Raw genomic sequence first — 16,998 nt, forward strand, 5'->3', positions numbered from 1 at the left:
GTGTTTCTTACTTATTGAAACAATACTATTGATTATGCAAATTACTCTGTTAGGTTAATGAGCCTATCAACTAAAGGAGTCCTGTGGAATTGAATTCATCCTGCTTTGAGTATTTAGTTAGTTGAGCTGAGCTGTAGTTCAAGCCCTGATAGTGAAACAGAAAGGAAAATTTCCTAGAGCTATCTGTAACTCCTATCTTCTTCTTTACCATAAAATTTCTCTTTTTCTTTATTTTTAAAAAATTGCCTCTTCCAGTTGCTATCCTTACATTTTGTTTTCCTGTTAGTTTATTTTCATCACTATTTGAGATCATTCAAAGCCTTACTCAATATCAAAATTCCCATAGAATCAACAGACTGTACTTTTTATTGACTGCAATAAATTCAACAAATGTTATACAAACTGTTTATTTCTTTGTCCAAGGTTCTGTTTAAAGTTATTTGCACTGTTCAGTGTGTCTTGAACATAAACAAAAACTAACCTGGAGCTGTGTTTTGACACAGCAGGAATGCCGTGCTACAAGGATACGACTAATGGCCATGGTCTTGGTCATCTGAACCATGGAAGACTGTTCTGTTTGTCTTGGGAACTTTGTGTAGCTTAGAAAAATAAATTTCCAGATAAAGAGACTCTATAAATTGGGTTGGATTAAGTAATGAAAAATGTATTTTCATTTCCTTTTGTGATTAACAATTATCAACAGGGCTTCACAGGTAGTCAAGTGGTCTGCCTTGCAACGCAGGGGATACCAGTTCGATCCCTGGTCTGGAAAGATCCCACATGCTGTGAAGCAGCTCAGCCTGTGTACCACAATGACTGAGCCGGAGCTCTGGAGCCCGTGCTCTGCAACAACAGATGCCACCGCGAAGAGTAGCCCCTGCTTCTTGCAACTAAAGAGTAGCCCCTGCTTCTTGCGAGCAGCAACGGAGACCTAGCACAACCAAAAACAATGAACTAACTAAATAAATCTACACACACACACACACACACACACAAAACAATTGTCAACAAACAAAAAGGAAAAGAAAATTAACTATACACTTATAAAACAATCCTAAGTCTTATTTTTTAATCAAAACAAAGCAATTGAAAAAAAAAAAACTCTCACCCCTCTAGAATGTTGCACTTTCCCACACACTCCTTGCCACGACTGAAGTTCTGGCAGGACATGCAGTATTTGGGTCCAGGTCCCCAGCAGCCCTCTGATGAGCACAGCGGGTGACAGATGTGGCCTGTGGCCTCTGAGAATACAGGGTGAGTCCCATGGTCAGACAAGGAACAGTGGCCACAAATACACCAGTGCCCCCGGGAGAAGCAGTGACACGAGGGCCTCCAGAGGCCCGGCACAAGTCCCCTTTGCCCTACTGGGTGCTAAGCATATCTAGATGGAGCTTGTCAGAGCTGCAGGAGCAGAAAGCGTGAGGGTCCTTGTCATGCGTGTACAGGACACAGAACCAGGAAGACACCCAGAACTTCACCAATTCTCTTAATTGCACTATGGTGTGAGAATCATTATTGCCTCCATTTCATCGATGAGGAAGATAAAGCCCAAAGATTTAAGTAAACTGATGAATGCCTCAAAGCTAGGAAGGGCTCAAGCCGGGATATGAACTTGGCTCTGCTTCTACCGGTGGCCAGGATCTCAGCACAGGGGCAGGCACCACTTCAAAAGCTGACTATGGCTGTGAACTCGGATCTGGAAATGCCAGTGTGAAATGTTCACCCCATTCCTCTGCGTCTGTGTGTGTGTGTGTGTATGAGAATGTGTTTAGTCATTGGGGATGAAATGAGTAGGGAGGAACACACAGCTAAAATGCCATAATCAATACTAAATTTTGTTCTGTAAATTACCAATAACTGATGGCCTAGACTTCAAGGCAGATTTATCCTATGAGATGAGAATTATCTAGAAAAAAATCTGATGAACGTCACAAAAGAATATACACATTTCCCTTAATTTGCTTCTTAGGAATGTAAAAAGTAATTTAAATGTTTGGGAGTAGCCTTTCAATATTCTAAATCAAAATAAATGACCTGTTAGAACCATCTCCACAATCAACCAAAGTGATTACTCACTGCACTGTTTTTCACTCCTGTTGTTTAAAATTTTGGTTTTCTGAGTTGAGGTCCCAAAAAGTTTTTTCCAGCGTATTGTATCTGCATAGCACAAGTTTCGATTTCCTGAAATTATCACATCACCATCACTTATCTCCTTGAGGGAGCGTAATCCCAAAGATGTTATATCCAGGCCGACAACCGCAAGAGAAAACTGGCCACTAAGGTGGAGAAAAAAAATAATATTGTGAAAAATTATGACAGCATAGTATCAACAAAAACGTTTTTCTGTACCACTTTAGATTTACTACTGCCTTCCGGTTTGTAGTCATGTAAGTCATGTTATGGAAGGTCTGTCCTGCAACTTTGGAAAATTGCAAGTGTTTTTAAGGTTCCTCCAGGGAAAAGTTAGTTCCTTGTTCATTTACTATCTCTAACTCTAGTGGCAGACTAGGGGTTGAATAATTTATTAATATCATTATTTCATTTACTGCATTTTAACTTTGCTTGGCAATTGAGAATACGTTAACTTTTCAAATATCTAAATATACTTAAAAAATCATAGATTTAGCTTTCCATCCATCCACCTACCATCCATCCATCTATTAATCCATTTATTGAACAAATATTTGAGGTAATATGTGACTAATTTTATTCTAATTCTAGGTTAAGTGTGTGCTTCTTGCTCTCAAAAAACCCTTTATTACTGATGATACAATCATTTTTAACCCAGTACCATGAGAGTGGTGATGAGGGGACCACAGAGGCAAAGAGCAGGGTTCACCTAAACAAGTCTGAGGAAGGGTCTCTGGAAGAGGTGATGCCTGATCATCAGGACCTCCAGAGCAGGAGCCATGATATTTTCTTCACTACCCAACCCTGTGCTAGGTTCCTACAAGGTGACCAGGACGTGTTCATCACATGACCAGATGGAAGTTATTCTCACTAAAGGGAAGGAAGTCTTTCACACAGAGGAGCACGTGACAGGCACTGAGAGTCACATGCTGCTGCTGGAGCAGAAAGGTGGGACGGGGTCTGGGAAGGGAGAAGAGGCCAGAGCCTGGACCACTGTGGACACCACGTGGAGGAGGCTCTTGTTTGCAATGACGGGAAACCACAGGAAGGAGATGTGCATTGTTAGGAAGCTCACTAAACACCGAGGTGGGAAACAGACCAGTTGAGACAGCACTGAATAGAGAGGCTGATGATGAAGGCACGAGAGGAGAAAATGTAAAGTGTAATCGGGAAACTCCTTTCTCCTCGCTTCTCTTTCTCTGCCCACTCTTTCCTCTCTGTGTCCCCCCCACAGTGTGACTCCTGTGTATTCGACTGCACCCCTGCTTTTAGGAATCCCTTCCCTCAGCCATGCTCAGGGGAGCCACGCCAGTGGGGACAAAGCTGAAGTCCTCCCTGAAGGGAGGTCTGGCAGGGGTCACACTTCCCCAGGAGGAACTGTGTATCATTGGGCTTCTCAGCAAATGTTATAAATTAAAAAAAAAAAAAAAGAAGTCAGTTTTATGTTTAAAACCCTAAAACTAAGCTGAGAGGTACATGCTAGTCACCCAAGAAAACTGACCTAAGTCTCTCATCTCTATATGAACTTTGGTCAAAAGAAGTATTCCTGAGAACTCAGGGCACAGGGCCTTTCTGGGAAATGATATTAGCTGCATGTTTAGCATCAGAGATGCAAAGCTGGAATGATTTCTGGAAAGGGATGCTTATTTTACATTCACTGTATTCTGATTTTCTTTATTACTCACAGTATTATGTAGCCCTCTCAGGTGTCCATTATGAGAAACAGTTCTCAAAACCAGGTATTTTCCAAGGCAGGTTTGAACAAGAGCGTCCCAAACTTTGCCTTACCACAAAATTCATTATTACCCTTATTATGTTAAAGATGCTTGTGTGTGTGTGTGTGCACGCGCATATGTGTGTGCGCATGTGCATGTGTGTGTGTCTGTGTGCTGGAGCTGGAAAAGTGGAAATCCTGAAAGACATGCTCAGTGCCTCTCAGGTCCCCTGAAATGAGGTGCTGATGAGGACTGGTAGCCTTAGTGCTATTCTTGCCAAAAGTACAAAACCTCAACCAAATCAGGAGAAAACACTGGCCATCCTACAAATGCCTGACCAGTACTTTTCAAAAGCCATGAAAGACAAGGAAGACAGAGGAACTATCATGAACAGCAGGGGACTAAGGATTCGTGACTGTCCCTTGCAGTGTGGGCTGACCAGAACACAAAAAGTGTTCGTGGAAAACTGGCGAGATCCAAGAAAGTCTGCAGTTCAGTTACAGCCATGCTGATGATGCAGGGTGTCACCATCGGGGGAGCCAGGTGAGGGTGTGTGGGGACTCTCTGTAGTGTCTCTGCAGCACTTCAGTAGCTTTTACCTCAAAAGAAAAGACTCTACAAGTCTTTGGCTGGGGCCCACTTACTGCTGCTTCGTTCTGCCACGTATGATTTCCAGGTTCTCAAAAGCATGGAGGTCAGTCCTGTTTTCGGGCCAGGCCTGAATCAGCAAAAACCCTACAAAGCAGTAGGAAAGTTCAGACACATACCACTTAGAAATTTCTATTTTGTATGAGACATTATTTGGAGAAGGAAATGGCAACCCACTCCAGTATTCTTGCCTGGAAAATCCCATGGATGGAGGACCCTGGAGGCTATAGCCCATGGGGTCACAAAGAGCCGGACACGACTGAGCAACTAGCACACTTAATGATTACACACCTGTTATTTCTTTTACAGTTCTTAGAATGTCCAGTTCTTTTGGGTCCAGAGGTGCAGTACGTGTGAAGGAGTCACTGAAACAAGTAACAGAGCCGTCAGTAACAACCTGCCGTGAACAGAGCAGAGTCTATTTTTCTCTGGTATACCAGTAACTTGATCTTTACTTACCCCCTAAATGCTACTGGCAGGATATGAAGATCTCCACTGATGGATGTGCAGTTTCTGAAGTGTTTAATGTTTGTAGCATTTATGGAAAGTGTGTCTTTAAACTCACCGATTCCTATTCCGTTACAAACTGTAAAGAGAGGTGTTTATTCCATTCACATGTATTGAATTAGTAAGAGCTGTGGTCCCTCAGGCAGACGGGAGCAGGAAGAGAAGTGCAGCCGCGGGAACCGTCGCTGGCGTGCTATCTTTCATCCCCGCAGCAAACACTGCCAGGCTCGCCAGGGACCAGGGGCCATGACAGGGTGTGAGGCTGCAGTGCAGGAGACGCTGCCTGTCCTCACTGAACTTGCCTTCTCCTCCTCAATTTTCCCCACCTGGGCCAGAGTCCAGTTGCCCCGGAGGTCTCCAGCTCCTTCTACACTACAGCTGCCCCCTGGGCTGTTGGTACCGCACGGGGATCACGCGTGTGCCCCCACTAAACCCTCAATGCCTTCCCTTGCCCTCATCTGGGCTGCAGCTTAGTTTTCTAATGGAAAGAAACAGTATGCATAAATTTTTTAACTAAAAGAGCAAGATGCATCCATGGAAGAAAACCTTGAAAACATGGAACAAAGAGGAACAAAATGACTAAAAATTCTATTGTGTAACTTTGATATTTTAGAAAATGTCCTTTCAGTTATCCTCCATGGTTATGTCACACCACATATGTAGTTTTTTGTTTCTTTTTTCACTTATTATGCTGCGAACATTGTTCTGTAAGTAAAATATTGTCCTATCAGTAAAACCATTCACAAGCATGGCATCACCGATGCGATGGACATGAGTTTGAGTAGGCTCTGGGAGTTGGTGATGGAGGGGGAGTCCTAGTGAGCTGTAGTGTATGGGGTCCCAGAGAGTCGGACAAGACTGAGCGACTGAACCGAAATGAACTGAACTGATATTACATCATAAAGAATACTGTAATAAGTCTTATCAGATGAACTGCTTTTCTTCCACAGGGCCTACTTAAGCCACATGCTTTGATCTCTGTCCTACTGTGACATCAGTCTCAGATGCCGTTTTCTGCACTCTGAGCTCATTTATTAATTTACATTCACTCCCTAATTTCCATCTTAAATGTCATCTCCCTCCGAAGCCCATTTATCTGTTGTGGCTCTACTTCTAGAATTCACAGTGCAATTGTTGGTATTTCTCTTTCAGACTTTATCTTTGAAGAATAATCATAGAAGATCTTACTGTTCAGGGTGAGGTCCTCCCCTCCCTTCTCAGGCCTCACCAGGGACATGGGAGCCCTGTTACCGCATCTCCTTCTTCTCCATTCTCTCTGGAGTTCCCACTGCTTGGGCTGCCACCTGGCCACGGGGCCTATCCCATCAGCCCCATGGAACTCCAGGCTTGCCCTGGAATGCATATACCTCGCTATGGGTCTGGCAAAGGGGTGGTGAGGCTTGCTTAGGATTCCAAGGCTCTGGCTGAAAACAGAGTGAGGCAGCTTCAGCAAAACAAGCCCCGAGGCAGATGCCTGCTGATGGGGACTTGCCTTTTAATTACAGGTTTGGAAGAGAATTCTACATGTTTGAGAGAATATTCATTCTATCTCTGCTCAGGCGTGATGGTGATGCTGGGGTTACCTTAATTCCTAAATATGGAGACAAACTGTAATTCACCTCTAGATCTTTCAGATCTGGAGGAGTTGTGGGCCATCAACACACATGCTCCCACCTTCGTTTACCAACATCTCCCTACACAAAGGGATCTCAGTTGGCCACTACTCCAGGATTTGAACTGCGGGTGGGTTTACAGCATAATGATTATAGGCGAGCCAAAATGTTTGTTGAGCACAAAATTAACAGACCAAAATCAGAAATAATCTCTGCTTTTATTGATCCATTTGAGGATGCTGGTAGTAAGCCTCTGTCTTCAGTGGCTGAACTCACTCACTTCCTCTCCAGGCACCACCCTATGTGTCATTTTCTTCCTTGCGTGTTTCCTTTGCCTGAAGATTCCCTGGAGCCAAAGGATATCCATTCCTCTGTGCACTGACGCGCCTGCCACACTGGGAGCTCATAGGTCTGACCTCAGACTGAAGCCCTGTGAGCTGTCCCAGCTTGTATCTGCCAATCCTGGCCACTGGTCCCTGGGCAAGTCATTTAGATCCTCTGTGATATAGTGCCTCCTCTGTAAGGGGGATCGTAATAGCACAAACCTCCTAAAGAGGCTGAGGGACTGGATGGCGTGGAGCATGGAGGCTCAGTCTGCCCCTGAAAGAATACATGGGGCAGTGGTCAGTGTCAGCTGAAACCACAGAAACTTCTTAGAGACGGTGGCATCTGAGGCAGATGTTCAAGCAAGCAGCTGTTCATTGAGGCATTTTTTTTATAGCAGTAAAATAGTGGAAACAATCTAAATGACCATATAGATCGTATAGGGATTGTGGACAGGGCTAAGCAGAATAAGGAAGATTCACATGATGCTATCTGGAGTGATCTCCAGGGGATGCTTAGAGTGTAGATGTGTCTTCTGTGCAAGTGGAAGATATGGCCTGGGCCTGGCACACACCCAAAGGGCCTGGGCACCAGCTGGGGAGGCTCCATGGGAGCCTGGAGATAGTCTGCACATCAGAGTGAATAATGTGAGGAGGGGTTATCATAAACTGAATAAAAAAGGGTTCAGTGAGCTCACATGGGTACTAAGAAAGCTATTTTAGAAACAGAATGTCCACTAGTAAATATAGAAGAAATGACAGAAATAGGAAGTCATTCTTACAATCGCCAAGCAATCTGACTGATGCAACTTCAGGCGAATCATCGGTTCTGCCATCGAGGTGGTTTAGTCACTCAGTCATGTCCAACTCTTTGCAACCCCATGGACTGTAACCCAGGCTCCCCTGTCCATGGAATTCTCCAGGCAAGAATCCTGGAGTGGGCTACCACTTTCTTCTCCAAGCAATCTTCCTGACCCAGGGGACCCAGGTATCCAATCCAGGTCTCATGCATTGCAGGCAGATTCTTTACCATTGAGCCAGAGAAGCCACAGAAGTAATGAGATGAGAGTTGTGCACCCCTGGTGGGACACTCTCTACCTGCAGTGCCCCATCTGTGTCCCGCCCCACAGAAAACATGACCCGACCAGACAGGGGTGGTCAGAGCAGCTGGCCTTGACTCCTCACAGCATCAGAGAAAAGAGGCCTGAGAAACGATCTTGAATTAATGAAGAGCCTGGATTGAAAAGCAGCTAAAAAGGATATATTGGGATAACAGAGGAGTTGAAATTAAACTGAAAACTAGAATCAATGTTAAACATGGGATAAGAGTGAAATTGTCTTTTGTTACTTAGGAACATGTCCTGTTTGTACAAAAGTGTGTTGGCGAATGCAGGGTGAAGTGTTATAATACCTGTAGTCATCACAGGACTCAGAAAACACACACAGAGAGACACAAACACGGAGTGAGAACAATGTGGTGATTACTGAAAATTGAGGAATTCAAGTTCAGGGCAGATGGGTGTTCATTATGCTATTTTGCAATGCTTCTGGGTGTTTGAAAAATGTCAAGATAAAAGATAAAGTGCAGGATAAGAAGGGATAAATTGGCATTGAAGACACCCCTGGGATAGAGCACAGCAGAAAGGAAGGAACATGTTTCTGAGCTTGGAGACTCCCTCAAATCTGGTCTGAGGATGATGCTGAGGGTCTGGGGGCAGGGAGCCTAGCCATGATTGGAAGCAGAGAGGGCCCCGTGCCCACACCGGGCAGCTTCCCACCTTTGCCACAAGGCCCGTCACACTTTTTACACTTGCGGACACCGTCTTCCTCTACCTCCTGGCTGTCAGAACTGCAGGCGCGGACGCAGGAGCCGTGGTCTGTCACCACGTAGTTACCTGGGGGACAGTGAAAGGAAGGTGGTGAAAGCAGCACCAGGTGTGCTGGGCATAGTGACCCTGGATGACAGTGATTCTCTGGTTCTGGGCATAGTGACCCTGGATGACAGTGATTCTCTGGTTCTGGGCATAGTGACCCTGGATGACAGGTGATTCTCTGGTTCTGGGCATAGTGACCCTGGATGACAGTGATTCTCTGGTTCTGGGCATAGTGACCCTGGATGACAGTGATTCTCTGGTTCTGGGCATAGTGACCCTGGATGACAGGTGATTCTCTGGTTCTGGGCATAGTGACCCTGGATGACAGTGATTCTCTGGTTCTGGGCATAGTGACCCTGGATGACAGGTGATTCTCTGGTTCTGGTTACTTTAAGGACAAGAAGGAAGGCTGCAAACAGAGAGGAATGGGGTTCAAGGTGTTCATGGCCTCCCCATCAGGTTGCTGCTCGCTGGTTATGATGCTTACATTCAGGACTCACAGCTGAAAGCTTAATATTTATTTTAAAAAGTGACCCGAAACAAAGACCACTCTTCTCTTGGCCACCCTCATCCCCTCGGGCCTCTGTGGGCGACAGGGTCCACATCCTGCCTTGGCCGTCACTCAGGGAGAAGTAACTTGTGTTCATAATAAACTTTTCAGGAACTCTCTCTGTTTCTTTTGACTTCCCCAAGTGGATCCTCGAACCACTGGACGTTTGAGTGTTTAGTGGATATTTGTCACTTTCCTTCTGTAAATTGGCTGCTTATGTTCTCTGAGGCTCTGAGTGGTTTCCTGTAGATTTCAAATTCTCTCAAAGATTACATCTGTGTCACAGTTGTGGCTAAGTTTTCTTTATCTTGCCATTTACCTTACAATGACTTTTTTTGTGGGTTTTTTTTTTGTTGTTGTTGTTGTTCCAAATTTTTAAAATTTCATGTTCACAAGTCTGGTAGTATAAATCTCTCCTTCATAATTGTTCTTAAAAACAATTTTTTTTTTAGTTAATCTTCCCCCTTGAAAATCACTTCCTCTCCTATGAAATCACTCATGTTGCCATTTCCCTAAATACTAGAGTTTCATGTAAAGCACAAATAAGCAAAACCCAAGCCCCAACAATTAAACAAAGCCAATCAACAAGCAAAAAGCTCTCTTCTGTGCTCCTAACGGCACAAACACGCCCAGGTTTTTAACTGCTAAAGAAGGCTGGTCTTCTGACCTCTCTCTCATTTAGGCCTTATAAACACCTGCCGAGTACAAGAGCCAAACAGGGAAATGGCCCAACGGCCCTGGGTTTGTGCCAATCAGACCATGGAATGTTCTGGGCAACCATGGCTGGGCTCAGGACACAAGAACCAACTTGGGGTCAGCCATCACCTCACCTGCCTGATACTGAAGTGAATACAGGGACCCAAGGATCCCTGAGTGGGGGATACGAGAACCTCAGCAGGAGACAGAGCAGAAACAGGTGCCTGGCAATGAAGGGGCTCACAAGGGACACTCACGGGGACACTTCTTGACACAGGTGGCGCCAAAGCTGTACTTCCCCAACGGGTTGACCTTCATTTCGTAGGTGGTAGGGTCATAGAGCATGAGTGGCGGACACGTGTCCTTGCAGGTGGCTTCATCACGGAACCTGCGGCAGACCTGCCACGGGAGGGGTGGTATGATCGTTAGACTCCACGGGGAGCGGGGCCACAGCCCTCTGTGTCCAGGGGTCTGGTCAGAGCAGACGTCTAGTAAAGCACTCTCAACAGGGGCAGAAAGACTGTTTTCTTAAAAGCATGGTTTTTCTTAAATGCACTGTTTCAGATAGTTTTGAGGAGATTATGAGGAGGGAAAAACACATCTCTGTTAACTTTCAAAATAAGGCAGGAGTTCACACGCTAGAGTAGTAACTCTAGAGCGAAAGTATTCAACTTAACTTACATCCAATTTCCCTCCTAAACAACACTTGAGGATACATTTTTGAATTTATTATCAAACACAGAGAACTTTGGGGGCTATTGTGCAGAGGGACTCAGACCACACACAGAGGGGTCCTGACCAAGAGCCTGGTGTTGCCTTCCTCCAGCAGCCTGGCAGAATTGGTTCAGACCAGTGGGGTCCAAAGCCCAGGGCCCCTCCAGCCTCTGGAACGTTAGTCTCCCTGTTCCTAAAAACTATAGACTCTTCTGGGTCCCACTCAAGGTGAGTCTCCCAGTTTGGAACTCACTCAGTGCTGCCTCTGGGACCCTGGCTGCCTGTCCTGGGGTCTCGGGACACACAAGGTACCCATAATCAGACATGTGGCACCAACGGCCTACGGTGATACCTTCCGCAGTCACAGGGACTACAGCGAGGCCTTCAGCACCCTCATGGGCTGGGGAATCAGCAGAAAGCATCTGAGCTAAGCGGAAAGAGCAGAGGCTTTAGGGGCAAAAGATACAAATGGAGTCCAGCTGTCCTGCCCCTGAGGATCTGTGTGATCGCCTAACTTCACTGGGGACATTTTAGGGGTCCCTGAAGCCTTAGCTCTCTAGGTTGTAAGGAGAATTGAGCGGAGCAATAAATGGTGCTGACACTGGTGCTGGCCACAGCAGACATGAGGGACAAATAACACAGTTAGTATTTGGCTCATTCTGTGCGCCGGTCTCGGGTGTTGATGCCACATACATCGTGCTCTTTAGACCACGTAACGGTAGGTGAGGTCACATAATTTACCCAAGGTCATCAAGTAGGTGGTGAAGGCCGGTCACTGAAAGATGCTTTGTTACCTGGTGGCTGCAAACATCAGTCAGCACATTTCAGTCAAAGGGAGGCCCCTGAACTTTGGGCCGCAGAAGCTGCAGTGTGTCTTACCAGGCAGTCGCTCTCCCGTGGCCCTGTGCAGCCAGCGGCACACTGGTTGTGGCAGCAGTCACTGGGGGACCTGCCACGGCAGCGCCCGGAACACTGCTGGGCACAGATGATTTTGGTCACTGAAAGGAAGCAAAGGCCACCGTGAGCTGCGGGGTCAGGAAGGTGGAAGGATCACTTCTCAGGGACCCTGGGAGCACTTGCAAATGGCGATGAAAGACTGATAACAAGGATGAATTTAGTGATTCTACACTTAAGTTCCCAAACATGCTTGTTCTGCTAAACTCAACTCATCTTGATCTTTCTTACTGTATGTTTTCTTTTTTCTACTTGTTTTTAATCACTTAGAACTGACTCAGATTAACTCTGGACTTTCAGACTTGTTAAACTAGAGACTGACAAGAATTGAGTTTTGGGGTAACAGAAAGTATGTACAAATAACATAACGCCTGTCAGAAGGCAGTGTTTAAAAGGGCATAACAATCACATCACAATTTGACCTAAACACAGATCAAGCTGACATGTCCCTACATTTCCTGGCCATTCATGGTCTTAAGCTAGGATTCCCGCAGAAAAATCCCCTTCAAGAAGCTGCTCTTGCTTCTCTGGAGATGGGTACCCAAAAGAGGGGCAGGAAGGGAGAGGACACAGGAGGTGTCGTGATGCAAGAAACAGAGACAAGCCTCCGTTTCCAGGAAAACCCAAACTACTGTTCAGAGAGAATGCCTGGGTGGCAGGTCTGCACTGGTTCACGCCAGGCTGCAGTGCCAGCAGTGGCCCATGCTGGACTAACTGCATGCGGGGAGATGTGCAAGACTGTCATTCATGTAACTGCTAACATCTGGCCTTAAAATCAACAATGCTTGGAGTCTTCAAAGGGAAAACGAATATCAATACCATCAGCCAAGTGTAAGGGGAGAAGGTGGCCAGTGAAATTCTGTTCCTGACTCACATTTCTGGCAGTTCTCCTCCCCGGCACCCCAGCAGCTTCTGTTGAGACAGGCTGGATCACACTTTGGGCCTAAAATATACAAGTAATAGTTAAATTCATAATCACAGGGAAAGGGAACGAGAAACTGACAACACCTGCCCCAGCCTCTAAGCAGAGCTGCAGCCTAGAAACAAGAGCTTTCAAATTTCTTATTCTCTACTTGTTCAGCTGGTTGGTTTGCAAGATGATTTAAGAAGACTCTCATGAGGGAAAAAACCCAAGGGACTTAATATATGTCCCAAAGCCTGCTACAGTCAGGAGAATTCAGTCTCTGGGAGAATTTCAGTTTTAAATGGAAGAGATGATTTGCCAAGTGATGGTGGGATGAGGGCACCCCTTCAGTATGACCAACAAGGTTTATAGTTGATCCCAGGGGTGAAAGGCCCTAGTGCAGTGCTGGTGCTTCTCAAAATCCTGAAAGATGGGCAGCTGAGCCCCGAACGGATGGTGTCAGTCATACACCGGGAGAAGAGACAGAAATGGAGACAAGGCAGACAGAGAGAGAGAAACCTAAGAGGAAAGAGCAAAGTAACAGGTAGGTATGTAGAGTGTGGTTACATCTGTACAGTGACACCACGTGATCTTTCCTTTTTACCCTATATGTCACCATATTTTCAAATTTCTATTATAAGCATATAAGTTTATAAAAGAAAATATTTAAAATAAAAATGTTTAATGACATCTTTCCATAACACAGGAAATATTTGCCAATTAAGGAATTCAAAGTCTGTTTATGATTATATTCTTAAACTTCTGTGACAAAAAAAGAATCACAGAGATTATTTAAAATATGAGTAACAGAAAAAAGCAAAAAGAAGAATTGAGGATCATCCAGAGGTAATCAATATAGGCATGCTGCTGCTGCTGCTAAGTTGCTTCAGTCGTGCCGACTCTGTGCGACCCCATAGACGGCAGCCCACCAGGCTCCCCGTCCCTGGGATTCTCCAGGCAAGAGTATTGGAGTGGGTTGCCATTTCCTTTTCCAATTCGTGAAAGTGAAAAGTGAAAGTGAAGTCGCTCAGTCTTGTCCGACCCTCAGTGACCCCATGGACTGCAGCCTTCCAGGCTCCTCCATCCATGGGATTTTCCAGGCGAGAGTACTGGAGTGGGGTGCCATTGCCTTCTCCACAATATAGGCATAAGTATATCTATATATAAGAATTAATATCACATTACACATTGCATTATAACTTAATAATTCATGATACATTATGACAATTTTCCATGCCTTTAAATATCCTTCTACCTAACACGAATTTTTATTTTTTTTTAATTTTTTAATTTTACTTTATTCTATTTATTTTTTAAATTTATTTTATTTTATTTTACTTTACAATATTGTATTGGTTTTGCCATATATCAATATCATATATGAAATGAGTTGCCAGTCCAGGTTCGATGCACAATAACATGAATTTTTAATGGCATGGCTGTACCACAATTTATTTAACCAATCTCTTGTTTTTATTTTTTCTTTTTTTTTTCCAATCTCTTGTTTTTAGACATAAGTTTCCTTTGAAATGTATTAAACACAAGGATATAAGGAATATGCTTGAACAAAAGTATTTTTCTGCATCCTTTACAATTTTCCTTCCTCTCATTTTTTCCTTAATATTCCTAGACATGATGTTCATAGGCCAGAGGCATGCATACTTTAAAACTTCAATACATACTGCCAAAATTAACTTACATGCCCACAAATAGACTATGTAAATTTGTTTCTTTGCAATATAGGCACTGAAAAATCAAAAGGAACATATGTCTTTAGCAAAGGCAAAAATGATGCTTCTTTATTTTATTTTAACCATTTGTAATACAATGACAAATAATATTTTACTTTATTTTTGGCTGTGTGTGTGTGTGTGTGTATGTGTGTGTGTGATGGGGAGAGGGGAGCTGCTCATGTCCTTGACCCATTTTTGGAGAGGTAGTCACCTTTTTCTTAGGATTTAGAAGACTACATTACATAGTCACATAGCAAGAATATTAACCTTTTCAAGGCAATCAGAAGCTGCACAGTATTTTCCTATCATTAATATTTTTTTATATGGAAGTTTTCTTTTATAGTATCTAACTTTGGCTTTTATTCAACTTGATATTACAAATATTTATTTTTATGTTTCTTTCTAGCACTTATATATACACTCAACATTTTTTATGTTTAACCTGCATTTGGAATTTACAGTGGTATATGAAGCAGATTATAGATTTATTTCAATTTCCTCTTGAGTAAACTTACCCATTCTAACTTCAAATTCCAAACTACATCAATAATAACGTAATATTAAGTAACTTTTCTGTCCATAAAACCCATGTCCATAAAACACTTAAATCACCTTATGAGATTTTTTGGGTAAAGATGACATGAAACAAGCTCTCAGAAGTCATCTGTGACCTGAAAGCTCCAGTTGAGAGGAGCAAGACTGTGAGTTTGTCCCTGGTCAGGCAACTAATGAGGGAAACACAGGTAACGGGTGATGGTAGTTTTGTAATTTCCAATGTGACTAACCTAATATCCTTAGTTCCTTTAAAAAAACTCCGTTAATAGTTCTGTCACTTAGGTATTTTTCCTTTAGTAGTTACATTCCAGAATAATATATTAAATATTTAATTCTTTTCTTATTTGCTTACAATGACATTTCTTTATGGACATTTGATTCAGCTGCTGCTACTGCTAAGTCACATCAGTCGTGTCTGACTCTGTGCAACCCCAGAGACGGCAGCCCACCAGGCTCCCCCGTCCCTGGGATTCTCCAGGCAAGAACACTGGAGTGGGTTGCCATTTCCTTCTCCAATGCATGGAAGTGAAAAGTGAAAGCGACTGTCTTATTTGTCTATGGCTTATTTTTATATGTCTATTCTTAAACCAATACCATCTTGGTTTATTGCCGTAGCTTTGTAATATTTGAATCTTATTATTGCATAAACCTGTTCACCATTTGTCTTTCCCAACACTGTTTTGCCAGGTCATTTCTGCAGCTATGGCGTAAGGAGGGCAGGTAAGCTACTTTGGGTACCTGATTTGATCTATAGCAAAACCATATTACGCTCACAGCCTTTCCATGACAGTTTTATTTTTTGTTGTTGTTGTTATTGTTGTTGTTACAAATTTACACAATTTAACCTCCCCACTGTACATCAGATTGCTGAGCAAAGGCTAACCTCCATCTCTGGAAAATGTAAAATTTTACATTGTAAAAGAAAGCTTTTGCTTTCTTGCAAGCAAAGTAGGTCAGTTGGGTATCTGTTGGAATAAGCATTTACAAAGTCAAAGGGCTCAATGCCCATGTTCACAGCAGCATTTTGTCCACAACTGTCAAAAGGTGGAAGCAACTCAAGCAATTCAAGTGCTCATTGACAGATGAATGTATAAACAAATGAAATATTATTCAGCCATATTAAGGAAGGAAGTTCTGACACATGCTCTAACTTGGATGGCTCTTGAAGACACTGTGTTCAGTGAAAGAAGTCAGTCACAAAAGTACAAATTTGTCAAATTTGTCACAAAAGGACAAATACTGTGTGATTTTACTCATATAGGGCACCTAAAGTTGTCTAATTCGTAGGCTGAAAGTAAGATGATGGATGCAAGGCCTGGGGGTGGAGAGTTAGTGGTCAGTGGGGACAGTTTTAGTTTGTCAAGAGGAAAATACACGACTGGTGGCGATGGCTGCACGACGACGTGAATGTGCTTAATGCTACTGAACTGTACACTTAAAAACGGCTAAGATGGTAAATTCATCTTAGAGGTATTTCATCATAATCAATCAATCAAGTCAAAGAAAAAAAAGCAAAAAACAAAGCAGCTTTAGTTGATTTTTAAGACCCATATCAGCTTCAAATTCTAAGACCAAAAACACCAAAAAAAAAAAAAAGTAAAAAAAGCACCCATGCATCCACTGCACAGTTGTTGGAAAACAGAGAAGCAGGAAATGGTGATGGCTTCTTATTTTAAAAGCCTGAAAGGTGAGGGAGATCAGGAAGGGAGCAGGCTACTTGGAAACTGGGGTCCTCAAAGTTTCCCACGAGGTATGTCAAGGGTGCTAATGGGGAGACTTGACCTGCAGCGTGGTCCTGGCCAGCTGCTCCCTTTATTGATGAATAGTGGGGACTAGGTCATGGGCACTAGTTAAATGTGGACAAGCTTATCTCCATGTGCTCCTTAGTTCTGCCGGGCACTCCATCCATGTGGGAGTGCCCGGGACCTAGGAGCAGAAGGGCAGAGCTGAGCCTCAAAGCTTCCAAAGGGCCTGGCGCCACTTTGAGCCTCAGCAGAAAATCGGAAGCTACAAAAGCGTGGTTAGTCTCCTCAAACAGGATGAGAGAAGCCCCTTGCCAGGGTTGGCACGATGGGCTTTTCT

The 16,998-nt window shown here is 43.8% G+C and overlaps 1 protein-coding gene across 1 annotated transcript in view; it reads right to left on the reverse strand.

The window, feature by feature from the left end:
• EGFR (epidermal growth factor receptor) overlaps positions 1–16,998 on the reverse strand; it is a 221,851-nt gene that overhangs the window by 54,944 nt on the left and 149,909 nt on the right. Inside the window, exons 5-13 of the mRNA XM_086365545.1 lie at positions 12,599–12,667; positions 11,650–11,768; positions 10,314–10,455; positions 8,715–8,831; positions 4,953–5,079; positions 4,785–4,858; positions 4,490–4,580; positions 2,077–2,276; positions 1,109–1,241 (exon numbers count right to left, since the gene is read on the reverse strand). Of these exons, the coding sequence (XP_086221671.1) occupies positions 1,109–1,241; positions 2,077–2,276; positions 4,490–4,580; positions 4,785–4,858; positions 4,953–5,079; positions 8,715–8,831; positions 10,314–10,455; positions 11,650–11,768; positions 12,599–12,667 (1,072 nt within the window). The remainder of the gene's footprint in view (positions 1–1,108; positions 1,242–2,076; positions 2,277–4,489; positions 4,581–4,784; positions 4,859–4,952; positions 5,080–8,714; positions 8,832–10,313; positions 10,456–11,649; positions 11,769–12,598; positions 12,668–16,998) is intronic.

This window comes from Bos grunniens, chromosome 22 (assembly GCF_055505025.1).
Source record: "Bos grunniens cultivar Pamir isolate PY7600 chromosome 22, Bosgru_T2T1.0, whole genome shotgun sequence".
NCBI lineage: Eukaryota > Metazoa > Chordata > Mammalia > Artiodactyla > Bovidae > Bos > Bos grunniens.